Genomic DNA, 14,232 nt, shown 5'->3' with positions numbered 1-14,232 from the left:
CTATACAGATCTCCAGACCTCTATGGTTAGCTAGTGGCAAGCTGCATTCTCTGTCCCTCAGATAAGCTTTATTTGTACAAGCAACATATCACCACAAAACTCTGTCTCAAAAAAAAACAGGTACTAAGATAACCTTTGTGTGAGCTGTTTTTCTTTAGGACTGAATCAATCTTGTGTAGATCTGGGTGGCCTTGAACTCACAGAGATCCATTTACATCTTATTCCCAAATCCTAGGGTTAAAGAGGTGTACCACCTCCTAGCTTCTGGCTGCTAGGGTTAAAGGTGTGTATCTGGCTTCTATGGATTGTGGCTGATTTTGATTTCGGAATCCACAGGCAAACTTTAATAAAGCATAAATAGAATATATATATATATATATTTTTTTTTTTAACCTCCAAATCCCAATAAATGGGACACCCAGGATCCCCATTGCATGTATCTTCAGGAAGTACTTTGACAAAATGGACTTGAGGCATCATTCTTTGGGTCAGTCTTTTCACTATGCCAACACATTAAAGGGCTTAGCTGAAACCCTAAACCTTTGTCTTATAATCCACTTGAATAAAGGAGAATTTGCAGTCTCCTCAGGACATGTTCAGACACTGTTGGACTCAGTTGGTAGTACAAGCTCAATAATAAGATGGAAATAGAATTCACATATGTCTTATCATCCTGGAAGAGTTGTCTCCATCTAAATAACTCTCAATAAATTAAATTAGGAGTCATGACCACTCTTTTGAACTAAAGCCATCATTTGTCTGATGCTTACATGAAGAATATTTGCAGACAGAATGCAGAGATTTTTTACATGTGTGTGCATGTGTTCGTGCGTTCATGCCTGTGTGTGTGTGTGTTTGTACATGCTTGCATGCATGTATGTGTATTTAAATTGAGTTACCTATAATAAGGGCTATAATGCCTCTCCCAAGTACCAGATGTCATGAAATAAAAATCTCATTCCCATTTATGGTTAACACTTTTAAAGTTGGTGGTCAATGGGGTCCCTTAGGCACCCCCCCAAACATTATTTGCTATTACCATTGGCCCTGGTTATCCTCCAGAACTAGATTATAAGACCCGACTATTGAAGACACCACATACTTGAGTCACAAAACATGCAGAAATCAAGCTTTGTATTAACCGTGAAGCTTCAACTCTACTGACTAGCTTTCATAGTGGTAGATGGTATTATGCAAGTCCCTAGGACACAAAATGAATCAACAGTTTTACCAATCTGTTATCTCTACAAGCCACAGTAATGACTGGCCTGGCACAAATGCTATGGAAGTAGCCAACCTCTTTCCGCTTGGATTTAATACCTATTCTACAAGACAGAACTCATGTGTGATATCATCAACTAGCCAAAAAACTTGTGACTTGCTAGATCTTTGTCCCTTGGAGAGAACCTAATACTATTATTTTTCAATAGATGAAGTAATAAACTGCCCCATAAACCCATACATTTTTGTCTTTGTACTCATAGATTAGTGTGTGTCTTTCAGCCCTCATCAGAAAAATTTCTTTTTGCATTAGATGGTGATTAATACACAGAGACCTACAACTGGTCAACAAATCAAAACCAAATAGGACATTTGTATCATATCTGATATATTCTAGGTTGTTTGAGAACCACTCAAGAACCCTGTGCTGAATCATTAATCCCTCCTTTCTCTACTAAATGACTTGAGGCATGCCCCACTCCTATCCTGAGCTTCAGTTTGTTCTTTTGTGAATTTTGGATTAGACAGCCTTTAAAGATCCTGCCACTCACCCAGGAAACAGAAAGAAAACAGAAAATAGGGGTTGGTTATAAATCTTCAAAGCCCTCCACTAGTGACATACTGCCTCCAGCATGTGTGTACCTCCTAAAGTTCCCACCACCTTCCCAAATAGTGCAACTGAGAATCAAGTGTTCAAACACTCAAACCTATAGATTACATTTCATATTCAAACAACACTGTTCAAAATGTTTTTAATGGGAACAGCAGCCCCAGACCTAGTCTATAAATAAAAAATACAGAGGTAAAGAAAGATTAAGTATCTCAGCCAAGGTCACAGAACAGAGTTTTAGAAACCTGACACTAAAGCCAAATCTTCTAGTTAGTATGCCATATCATATAATAGGTACTAACTTCCCTCTCCACATTTACAGTCTGTCTAACCATTCATAGTATAACAATATCACAGAATCACTTTCAAGTTGTTTAGCAAGATCTTTTAAAATGTCCCATGATTATCTAATCAAGTTTGAAAACATTAAAAAGTGACAAAAAGCATTTTCTGAAAAGTGTTATTCAACTCTTCTAGGTTTGCTTCTTCCCAAGGTGGACCCTTGGTAGAAAGAAACAACTTATTCAGCATTTTCCCCTCATAACTAGACTCCCAACCAGTCAGTTGTTAGAGTCAAACCCATTTTATAGAAACTGTCTTTGGCATTTGGGAAATCTACTCAGAGCCAGCTACTAGTTGAACATAACTCCTTGTTGTGGAGCCAGGGTGTATCTGTTTCCTGACCTGCATAACACTGGGCTTAGTCATAACTAAAGACCCCTGCAGAGTTTCTGACTTGACAGTGTTTCCTTTATTGCCACCTGACCTTATTTTGTAAGACCTATGGATAAGAGTTAGTGAATTTGTAAGTACCTTCCCTTTAAACAATGCACCTGGTCTATGACCAGCATTTTATAAAGAGTATTTTTGGAACATCCTGCCTTTCAGATTAAACTGCTGTCTACCACAATTTGCTTCTAGAGCAGTAAGCCTGGCACCAACATGGATATAATTATATGGTCTTTTTGTTAGGAGTAGGTTTTCCAACAACCCGCCTGGTCCCACAGCCACTATGCCAGCCCCAAATAACACATTGAGACTCTATATTTGATATAATGCTGTAGGCTAGTTACTAATTTCTTATCGGCTAGCTCTGTCTTAAATATTAACCCATTTCTATTAATCTAAGTATTTCCACGTGGTCTTCTCTTACTGGAGAGAGGGGCTGGTGTTCTTCTCTCTGTGTCCTCCATCTTGGATCTCCTCCCTAATACTTCCTCCTCCTTGTCTCCTAGTCCTACCTATCTTCCTTTCCTATTGGCCAACAGTGCTTTATTCATTAACAGTATGAGAAACATATTTCCAAAATGACATCTCCCATCATCTTTTTGTTACTTTTTTGCCATTGTTAGCACTTTTTCATCTTACCTTTTATATTTTACCTAATATTACCATGTGTTTGGAACTGTGGGCTTTTCATATGCTGAAATCAGTGTATCTTCTTGAGTGAAATCCACACATTTCCATGTGGATTTTACTCTTCCCTCATTCCTTGCATTGTACATACAAATTATGACTGCATACTTCCTTGATCTGGGCTTATCTTTATAACTGCTTTTGCATCAGGCTATAAAGCAATATAAAAGTCTTAGCTTGAATAACAGATTCCAAATCTCCTTTCTGTTTCACAAATAATAAAAACTCAGAGACAGATATTGGTGTTAAAACTGACAACTAGAAAAACTAGAGAAGCAAAACAACCAGCCACTAAAGAGTTCTCATCTATACCAAACCAATGCTCAGACCAAAGGGGCAATCATGTTCTCTGATTGCATCTCCAGACTGCACTGCTTCCTAGACTCCCTAGACTGCAATGCTCTCACCAAAAAAACCTCAACTGCTCTCTGAGAGTACACTGAGCTCCTGCCTTATATTCTCTCTGGTGCTGGAATTAAAGGGACGAGCTCTGTTTCTTTCTTACACTGATTTACTCTCTGTATCCCAGGGTAGTCTTGAACCCACAGAGATACAACTGCTCCTGTCTCCCTCCTGAGTGCTAGGATTAAAGGTGTGACCACCACTGTGTGTCCTCTATGGCTAACTAATATCTTAGCTCTACATTCTGATCTTCAGGAAAGCTTTATTTGTTAGATTACAAACAATATATCACTACACCTCTCTGAATATATGAAAGAAACAGCCATATTTTACAACTCAGATAAGCCATCTTAATTCACTTTGGCATATAACATGCAGATTAACAGTGGTATTCTAACTTACTTTCTTTGCCAGTTTAACTAAAGATCACATTCTGGTTAGTTTTTTGGAGGGTTGTTTGTTTGTTTGTTTGTTTGTTTTGCCAACTTGACATAAGCTAGTGTCATCTGGGAAGAGAGGACTTCAATTGAGGAATTTCATCTATCAGGCATACCTGTAGGACAGTCTGTAGGACATTTCTTGATTAATGATCCATGTGAAAGGGTTTAGTTCACTATAGGCAGTGACACCCCTGGGAAGGTAGTCCTGAGCTGTATAAAAAGTAAATTGGGCAAACCACAAGGAACAAGCTAGTAGATAACATTCACCCATGACCTCTGTTTCAGTTTGTGCCTCTAGGTTCTTACCTGGAATTCCTGCCCTGGCTTCCTTTCTTGGAAGAGTGTAAAATGTAAGCTAAGTTAAACATTTTCCTTCAAACCTAAGGAGGACAGAAATTTAAATCAGGAATGTGAAATATTGCTATGAAGAACCTAACTGGCTTTGGGGGAAATTTGCAAAACTTTGGGCTGAGAATGCCATTGAATAATCAAAATTTAGTGGGCTGTTATGTAGGATAATGAAAATATTAGTATTGAAAAAAAATGCAGTCATGGAGGCCTGGCTTGTGAGCTTTCAGAGGGAAGCAACGACTCTATAAAGGCCATTGGTGTGATATATTTGAATTAAGAATCTCTGGAGTTTGGTCAGTTGGCTATGAAGGATTATCTGTTATTAATAAGAGACCAGCAGAGATTTCAAGGGTTAATGCTGTACAAATGTATGAAGTTAGTGAAAGTTTTTTTCCATGAACCAATTATTTCTTCACAGTGCACCCTTTGATTGCATCAACTCCTTTCAATTCCGATAATTAGTGTTCTCTCTTCATCTGCTTTCTAGCTTCTTCTCTGAAGCTTTCATTAAAGTAGGATAGTGTCATGGGAAGAAGAAAGACTTGAACTGACCTACCCTTGAATTACATCTCTGTCTCTTACTAACTTTTGTTGCTGTTTTATTTTTCAAGGTAGGATTTCTCTATGTAGCTTTGGAGCATGTCCTGGAGCCCACTCTATAGATCAGGCTGGCCTTGAACTCATAGAGATTCTCCTGCCTCTGCTTCCCAAGTACTGGGACTAAAGGCATGAGCCACCACTGTCTGGCTTCTTATTACCTTTTGAGAAGCTCTTTTCCTCCCATCAGCCTGTGTCTGCATGTTCAAGGGGGAGCTAATAAATGCATTTTATTCAGGAGCTATGCTTTTAAAAAAACTCAACAAAGTCATTTTTTAAATTACCTACTACAGGGAGTAGAACACAATAAATAGTACATACTAGTTGTTTACCATTGTTGACAGTATTATCTGAGAGAACTGTCTCAATAGAAAGGGTATAAGAAAATTCCATGTATAACTCAGAAATGACAAGTATGTGATGAAGCACAAATGTGGTACCCCAGCATCTGAACTTCTAAGCCAGAGGACTTAGGGTTAGGAAGGTGTTTGGAGATTGTGGGGCCCTTAAAGTTGAAAGCTTAAAGAACAGAAAATTAAGAGAGTCTGGTAAGACAAGCAAACTGTGGAGAGTATTGGGGAGAGTGGTCTATAAGCAATAGTTTATAGCATGAATGAGATAGGCAAGAAATTCATGATTATGATTAAGGTATAGTTAAAGGAGGGCTTAGAAGTCCACATTTGACTTCATGTCCTCTAGAAAACTTTCTAAGCTAAGTTCCTAAAAGCTCTATTTAAAATGATGGGAAGGACATAATATGAATGAAAAGATTAGAACAAAGTGGAGGCAGCAATTAAGATTTACATGTTAAAGAGCAGATGAATGAGTCATAACTTATTTAGAATATCTGAGTAGTGCACAAATGAGGGATTGTGATTCCTCAGTGAGAAAAAAACCAAGCAAACAAAAACAAAAAAAGACCAGCCTGATTTACATTCTAGCTCTGAGAACACTTCAAGGATGCAAAGGTAACACTGGTAGGTGATTGGATAGCAAAATAATGAAAGCTGATTGAAAAGGGTCACAGAAATATATCCATCTCAAATCTCTCTGGCAGAAATACTAGTATGTTGCTGTCCACTGACTTATCTTGACATAAATCTAGAGGGTTTTTATATGACAGGAAATAAGTGTTCTGGAATAGAAGTTCCTGTATCCAGCCTAAGGTAGGACTGCCATACTGAAAATAGGTGTTAAATGGATTCATGAATGTTTCAAGCTAGGAATGTCCAGCCTTGTTCCCTGACTCTGCCTCTAATGTGGCATCCAATATATTCTTCTGTGAGTCAATCAACCAAAATGAAAAGGAGCTAAGGATATTGACATTGAAGATTAACCCAATAAAAAGTCCATACACACTATGATCAGATGCATGGTTTGCATACAGTGAGGGACTGATGTCAAATCGTTGTATCTGTTATTCCAGTCAGCCTCCACTCTTAAGAGTAGTAGGAAAACACAAACTCAGAAGAATACAACTCACCACACACACTAACCTAAAACAAAACAAACAGAAAGAGTGGGAAAGGGAGGAAATTAAAAACCAGAGGGACATGTCCTTCCCAACAGATGTGCTAGCACAGCAAAGACACACACAAGAGAGTGAGGGCAGGGGGAGGGGAGGTGTGAGAAAATAAGCCAGTGGGACACCTCCACAAAGCCACTACCCTCAATACAGGAAGCAATATACTGAGGAAGCTGAAATGCGAGAATAGTAACCCAGATTCCCAATTTTCAAAGAGGCTCAAAAAACCACACAGAAGATGCAGAGCAACAGGCAAATAAAGTAAGGAAACCAATTCAGAGATGAACCAAACCAGAGACAATCAATAGTTAGCTAAGTGGGTGAATTTCAATTCAATTCAATTCAAAGATGTGAAGAAAAAAAATCAACAAGGAAATTGAGACTCTGAGCGAAAAAAAGAACAGAGGTGTTGGAAATAAATCAATCAAATGAAAACCACAGTGTAAAGCACCATCAACAGACAAGACCAACCAGAAGAACGAATTTCAGGGATGGAGGGCTGGTTGAGACAATAACATATTCAGGCATAAATAAAGAAAAAAAATGACAGTAATGCACATGACTAAGTCTCTCAACAATTCTGGCATGTGTTCAAGGGACCTAATCTAAGAATCTGTACAGTAGAAGGAACTGAGATAAAAATCTAAAAGCAAAGACATTATGGAATTATGATGGAAATTTCCCCAAACTTAGAGAAATAAACGTACATCCAAACACAATAGGGATTTAGAACTCCAAATACTCGTGATCAGAGACGAACCTCTCCACAACATATCATACACAAGATGTCAAATACAAAGCAAGCAAGCAAGCAAGCAAGCAAGCAAGCAGAAACCATCAGCATTAAAAAGCTTTAAGGGGTGGAAAGGGTGGTGCACGCCAGTATTCCCAGCACTCAAGGCAGAGAGGAGGAAACCTTGGAAGAGGTTTGTCCTGGTCTACACAGCAAGTTACACGCTATTCGGGCAAGTTCCAAGCCATCCAGGGGTACATAGTCAGATTCTGACTCAAACAAAGCTGAAAGAGAAAAAAAAAAAAAAAAAAAAAAAAAAAGAAAAGAAAAGAAAACCCAACTCACCAACAAAAGCAAACACTTAAGCAAAAGAATAGCATCAGATCTCTGGTCAGCAACCAACCAAACCTTGGAGGCTGAGCCGGGGGAACAATGATTCATTGAAGAAATCAAGGAGAAAATTTTAAATCCCCACTGTCAGGGCTGAGGATATGGCTCGGTGAATAAAATGGTGGCTGTGCAAGCACAAGGACCTGAGTTTGAATTCCCAGCACCCATGTAAAAGCAGAGCACAGCAAACTTCAGCTGTAACCCCAGCAGTGGCAGAAGTGGGCAGAGACAGGTGGCCACCAGGGGCTTGTTGGCCACCCAGTTTATCTGAAATAGTGAGAGACCCTGTCTCAAAAAAAAAAAAAAAAAAAAAAAAAAAAAAAAAAAAAGAGCAACAGAAGACACCTGCCCAAAGTGTCGAGGTGACCACAGCAACCCTACCGAACTATCCATCACAAGTCATCAGTGGGAGCGGGAGAGCGGGCTGCGTGCGCGCGCGAGGGGTCGCCAGGATCCATCTGCTGCCAGGCACAGCGGGGACCGGACCGTTGGGATCCGCGAGGAGGCCCAGAGCCCAGAGGGCCAGCGCCCAGCCAGCCTGTGGGGTCGCACCCCGCACTGCACTCCGAGGCCAGCATGCCCAGGACCAGGCAGAGCAGCCGTCGAGGGCCGTCGTCCCGCCGCTCCCGCACCGACAGAGCCGAGCTGACCTTCTCTGTGAGCCTGGTGGAGCGCCTTCTTCGTGAGAGCGGCCATGCCCGGCGGCTGAGCCAGACCGTGCCCATCTTGCTGACCGCCATCCTGGAGTTCCTGACGCGCAGGCTGCTGGAGCTGGCAAGCAATGAGGCCCAACGGCGAGGCGCCCAGAGGCTCATCACCCCGGAACTGCTGGACTTGACCATCTACAACAACAGGCTTCTCAGCGAGCTGTTCCAGTCCACCACCATCTCCCAGGTGGCCCCAGAAGTTCGGTCCTCGTCGTAGTCGTCGACGCGTCAACGCTAGCTGCCACCTGCAGCCGCCGTCCGTGCTGCCTCTGCAGCCACCGCTACTACTGCATCTGCTGCCTCTGCAGCCACCGCTACTACTGCTGCTGCTGCTGCTGTTGCCTGGCTCTGGGTTGCTGGCTGGCCTATCCAACCCATCCATCGATCCATCCCGCATCATCAGTCCATCCCGCCCAAACCTTCTCAGAGACAGCCAGCCCTGCATGGCTGGCCAGCCTCGTCCCTTCCTGCTCCCGGCTGTGTTCTTATTAAAGCTTTAGTTCCAGAATCCCATAGCTTTGCTTCCCTGGCTTTTCCTCTGGGCGTGGGATGCGGGTGGGTGTGCGCGTGCGGTGGAGGCAGAGGCAGACAGAAGATCAGGTGGGCCTAGTTGGAGGAACACAGGGGGTGGGACTGGTCCTGGGCTGCAGGTGACCCACAGGCTGGGTTCCCAAGCTCTTCCTGTGGCCATGGGGTGGGTGTGAGGGTGGCTGTGGAGGCAGAGGCTGAGGATGAGGAGGGCCTCGTTGGAGGAACACAGGGTGCAGTTCTAGTACTGGTGTGTGGGTGACCCACCGGCTGGCTTCTCAAACTCTTCGTGTGGCCATGGGGTGGTTGTGAGGGTGGCTGTGGAGGCAGAGGCTGAGGAGGGCTTCGTTAGAGGAACACAGGTGGTGGGATTGGTCTTGGGTGTAGGTGACCCACGGGCTGGTTTCTCAAGCTTTTCCTGTAGCCATGGGGTGGGTGTGCAGTGGAGGCAGAGGCTCAGGTGGGCCTAGTTGGAGAAACACAGCTGGTGGGAGTGGTGCTGGGGTACAGGTGACCCACAGGCTGATTGCCCGAGCTTTTCCTTTGGCCATGGGTTGGGGGTGGCAGGTGGGGGCAGAGGGTGAGGTGGGCCTAGTTACAGCAAGACAGTGGTGTTTGGGGTGTAGACGTGGACCACAGGCAGGGCTGGTGGAGGAACACTGAGCAGCCACTCTGGAGAGAGACAAGGAGGACCTAGGTGGCGGTACCCACGGTGTGCCTGTTGGTTCTGAATCGGTCTGGGCCAGCCTGGCCAGCTGCTTCAGAACGATGGCCTTCTCATAGGAGATCACAGAGCAGAGGGGACCCACGTGCAAAGGCGCATGATTTTGGCTGTGGATGCACACGGGAACACAACAGAACAGTGGCTTGTGGGGACTAGGGTCACAGAGGATCACAACGTTAGTTTTAGTTATGGCTGATCCTAAATTGGTCAGCAAGATCTGCCAGAAGGCTGCCTTGGCGATCGCTGCAAGTGATCTGTAAGCTAGCAATGACTCCCGCCAATCGCGCCAGGCCAGGGCCACTTCTAGTCTGTGCAGGCTGGTCTCGGGTTTGTGGAGGCCACAAGGGTCCCAACGCTAGGCTCCGCCCCACGGACAGTCATTTGCATACTTGGCGGGCACTGTGCCCCGCCCGTCCCTCAATCAGAATCATCACCCACGCCCTGCCACCACAGGCTGTTATTTACATACGGGTTCTGCAGCCAGACAGATCCCACCCCCCATCCCCCCCTCACTAGCTTGAACTGTGGCCCTGCCCACCTCCAGCAGCGTTCTTTGCATATCACCATGGCAACGGGTGAGCGCTGGGGCGTCTGCCGCAGTCAGGGTGGATACCAAGGTGATGCGTTTTCCAGCCAGAACCAAGCGCCTCCCCAACATTAGTAGTGGCTGTGCCCGTCAGCGCTCCCACACGGAAGTCAGCAGGCGACCAGCCGGCCAACATGGCGGTGGTGTCTGCAACTCAAGAGCAACTTCCCAGGGGATCCCTGGCCCAGGCCGGAATCTGCTGAGCAGTGGTGCCTGAGCAGTGGTGCCTGAGCGGACCATTAACCCACTTTCCCCAGCTACAGATTCTGTTCATCGCAAACATGGGTGAAGACCACCAACCCAAATAAAGTTGGGGAAAGTAATTAAACTAAGTATTCTATTCTGTACACAGGCTTTCTTCTCAAAAGCTTAGCTTCCTGAGTTCAGCATTGGCTGAGAGGAAGACAGAGACTTTTGTAGACCATTTTCCCCAGCCTAAGAAGTCCGCAGCTTCAAATCCGTGCTCTTGAGTTGCAGACACCACCGCCATGTTGGCCGGCTGGTCGCCTGCTGACTTCCGTGTGGGAGCGCTGACGGGCACAGCCACTACTAATGTTGGGGAGGCGCTTGGTTCTGGCTGGAAAACGCATCACCTTGGTATCCACCCTGACTGCGGCAGACGCCCCAGCGCTCACCCGTTGCCATGGTGATATGCAAAGAACGCTGCTGGAGGTGGGCAGGGCCACAGTTCAAGCTAGTGAGGGGGGATGGGGGGTGGGATCTGTCTGGCTGCAGAACCCGTATGTAAATAACAGCCTGTGGTGGCAGGGCGTGGGTGATGATTCTGATTGAGGGACGGGCGGGGCACAGTGCCCGCCAAGTATGCAAATGACTGTCCGTGGGGCGGAGCCTAGCGTTGGGACCCTTGTGGCCTCCACAAACCCGAGACCAGCCTGCACAGACTAGAAGTGGCCCTGGCCTGGCGCGATTGGCGGGAGTCATTGCTAGCTTACAGATCACTTGCAGCGATCGCCAAGGCAGCCTTCTGGCAGATCTTGCTGACCAATTTAGGATCAGCCATAACTAAAACTAACGTTGTGATCCTCTGTGACCCTAGTCCCCACAAGCCACTGTTCTGTTGTGTTCCCGTGTGCATCCACAGCCAAAATCATGCGCCTTTGCACGTGGGTCCCCTCTGCTCTGTGATCTCCTATGAGAAGGCCATCGTTCTGAAGCAGCTGGCCAGGCTGGCCCAGACCGATTCAGAACCAACAGGCACACCGTGGGTACCGCCACCTAGGTCCTCCTTGTCTCTCTCCAGAGTGGCTGCTCAGTGTTCCTCCACCAGCCCTGCCTGTGGTCCACGTCTACACCCCAAACACCACTGTCTTGCTGTAACTAGGCCCACCTCACCCTCTGCCCCCACCTGCCACCCCCAACCCATGGCCAAAGGAAAAGCTCGGGCAATCAGCCTGTGGGTCACCTGTACCCCAGCACCACTCCCACCAGCTGTGTTTCTCCAACTAGGCCCACCTGAGCCTCTGCCTCCACTGCACACCCACCCCATGGCTACAGGAAAAGCTTGAGAAACCAGCCCGTGGGTCACCTACACCCAAGACCAATCCCACCACCTGTGTTCCTCTAACGAAGCCCTCCTCAGCCTCTGCCTCCACAGCCACCCTCACAACCACCCCATGGCCACACGAAGAGTTTGAGAAGCCAGCCGGTGGGTCACCCACACACCAGTACTAGAACTGCACCCTGTGTTCCTCCAACGAGGCCCTCCTCATCCTCAGCCTCTGCCTCCACAGCCACCCTCACACCCACCCCATGGCCACAGGAAGAGCTTGGGAACCCAGCCTGTGGGTCACCTGCAGCCCAGGACCAGTCCCACCCCCTGTGTTCCTCCAACTAGGCCCACCTGATCTTCTGTCTGCCTCTGCCTCCACCGCACGCGCACACCCACCCGCATCCCACGCCCAGAGGAAAAGCCAGGGAAGCAAAGCTATGGGATTCTGGAACTAAAGCTTTAATAAGAACACAGCCGGGAGCAGGAAGGGACGAGGCTGGCCAGCCATGCAGGGCTGGCTGTCTCTGAGAAGGTTTGGGCGGGATGGACTGATGATGCGGGATGGATCGATGGATGGGTTGGATAGGCCAGCCAGCAACCCAGAGCCAGGCAACAGCAGCAGCAGCAGCAGTAGTAGCGGTGGCTGCAGAGGCAGCAGATGCAGTAGTAGCGGTGGCTGCAGAGGCAGCACGGACGGCGGCTGCAGGTGGCAGCTAGCGTTGACGTCGACGACTACGACGAGGACGAACTTCTGGGGCCACCTGGGAGATGGTGGTGGACTGGAACAGCTCGCTGAGAAGCCTGTTGTTGTAGATGGTCAAGTCCAGCAGTTCCGGGGTGATGAGCCTCTGGGCGCCTCGCCGTTGGGCCTCATTGCTTGCCAGCTCCAGCAGCCTGCGCGTCAGGAACTCCAGGATGGCGGTCAGCAAGATGGGCACGGTCTGGCTCAGCCGCCGGGCATGGCCGCTCTCACGAAGAAGGCGCTCCACCAGGCTCACAGAGAAGGTCAGCTCGGCTCTGTCGGTGCGGGAGCGGCGGGACGACGGCCCTCGACGGCTGCTCTGCCTGGTCCTGGGCATGCTGGCCTCGGAGTGCAGTGCGGGGTGCGACCCCACAGGCTGGCTGGGCGCTGGCCCTCTGGGCTCTGGGCCTCCTCGCGGATCCCAACGGTCCGGTCCCCGCTGTGCCTGGCAGCAGATGGATCCTGGCGACCCCTCGCGCGCGCACGCAGCCCGCTCTCCCGCTCCCACTGATGACTTGTGATGGATAGTTCGGTAGGGTTGTTGTGGTCACCTCGACACTTTGGGCAGGTGTCTTCTGTTGCTCTTTTTTTTTTTTTTTTTTTTTTTTTTTTTTTGAGACAGGGTCTCTCACTATTTCAGATAAACTGGGTGGCCAACAAGCCCCTGGTGGCCACCTGTCTCTGCCCACTTCTGCCACTGCTGGGGTTACAGCTGAAGTTTGCTGTGCTCTGCTTTTACATGGGTGCTGGGAATTCAAACTCAGGTCCTTGTGCTTGCACAGCCACCATTTTATTCACCGAGCCATATCCTCAGCCCTGACAGTGGGGATTTAAAATTTTCTCCTTGATTTCTTCAATGAATCATTGTTCCCCCGGCTCAGCCTCCAAGGTTTGGTTGGTTGCTGACCAGAGATCTGATGCTATTCTTTTGCTTAAGTGTTTGCTTTTGTTGGTGAGTTGGGTTTTCTTTTCTTTTCTTTTCTTTTTTTTTTTTTTTTTTTTCTCTTTCAGCTTTGTTTGAGTCAGAATCTGACTATGTACCCCTGGATGGCTTGGAACTTGCCCGAATAGCGTGTAACTTGCTGTGTAGACCAGGACAAACCTCTTCCAAGGTTTCCTCCTCTCTGCCTTGAGTGCTGGGAATACTGGCGTGCACCACCCTTTCCACCCCTTAAAGCTTTTTAATGCTGATGGTTTCTGCTTGCTTGCTTGCTTGCTTGCTTGCTTGCTTTGTATTTGACATCTTGTGTATGATATGTTGTGGAGAGGTTCGTCTCTGATCACGAGTATTTGGAGTTCTAAATCCCTATTGTGTTTGGATGTACGTTTATTTCTCTAAGTTTGGGGAAATTTCCATCATAATTCCATAATGTCTTTGCTTTTAGATTTTTATCTCAGTTCCTTCTACTGTACAGATTCTTAGATTAGGTCCCTTGAACACATGCCAGAATTGTTGAGAGACTTAGTCATGTGCATTACTGTCATTTTTTTTCTTTATTTATGCCTGAATATGTTATTGTCTCAACCAGCCCTCCATCCCTGAAATTCGTTCTTCTGGTTGGTCTTGTCTGTTGATGGTGCTTTACACTGTGGTTTTCATTTGATTGATTTATTTCCAACACCTCTGTTCTTTTTTTCGCTCAGAGTCTCAATTTCCTTGTTGATTTTTTTTCTTCACATCTTTGAATTGAATTGAATTGAAATTCACCCACTTAGCTAACTATTGATTGTCTCTGGTTTGGTTCATCTC

At 46.6% G+C, this 14,232-nt stretch overlaps 2 protein-coding genes across 2 annotated transcripts; one reads left to right on the top strand and one right to left on the bottom strand.

Moving 5' to 3' along the window:
- The first annotated feature begins 8,190 nt into the window (after positions 1-8,190).
- Positions 8,191-8,609, top strand: LOC127218405 (histone H2A-Bbd type 2/3). Its single transcript, XM_051179416.1, has one exon. It carries the CDS (start codon positions 8,262-8,264, stop codon positions 8,607-8,609), a length of 348 nt encoding a protein of 115 aa, XP_051035373.1. The 5' UTR covers positions 8,191-8,261.
- A 3,844-nt stretch (positions 8,610-12,453) lies between these two features.
- On the bottom strand, positions 12,454-12,890 carry LOC127218404 (histone H2A-Bbd type 2/3-like). Its single transcript, XM_051179415.1, has one exon. It carries the CDS (start codon positions 12,817-12,819, stop codon positions 12,454-12,456), a length of 366 nt encoding a protein of 121 aa, XP_051035372.1. The 5' UTR covers positions 12,820-12,890.
- Positions 12,891-14,232: the final 1,342 nt, after the last annotated feature.

This window comes from Phodopus roborovskii, unplaced genomic scaffold, assembly GCF_943737965.1.
Source record: "Phodopus roborovskii unplaced genomic scaffold, PHOROB, whole genome shotgun sequence".
Classification (NCBI taxonomy): Eukaryota; Metazoa; Chordata; class Mammalia; order Rodentia; family Cricetidae; genus Phodopus; species Phodopus roborovskii.
Note: the sequence above shows the minus strand (reverse complement) of the source record. Positions and strands in the feature narration are given on the sequence as shown.

What these genes read in the sequence shown, in the direction of transcription:
- LOC127218405 (XM_051179416.1), top strand. Translation starts at nt 8,262, where the DNA reads ATGCCCAGGACCAGGCAGAGCAGCCGTCGAGGGCCGTCGTCCCGCCGC.
- LOC127218404 (XM_051179415.1), bottom strand. Translation starts at nt 12,819, where the DNA reads ATGCCCAGGACCAGGCAGAGCAGCCGTCGAGGGCCGTCGTCCCGCCGC.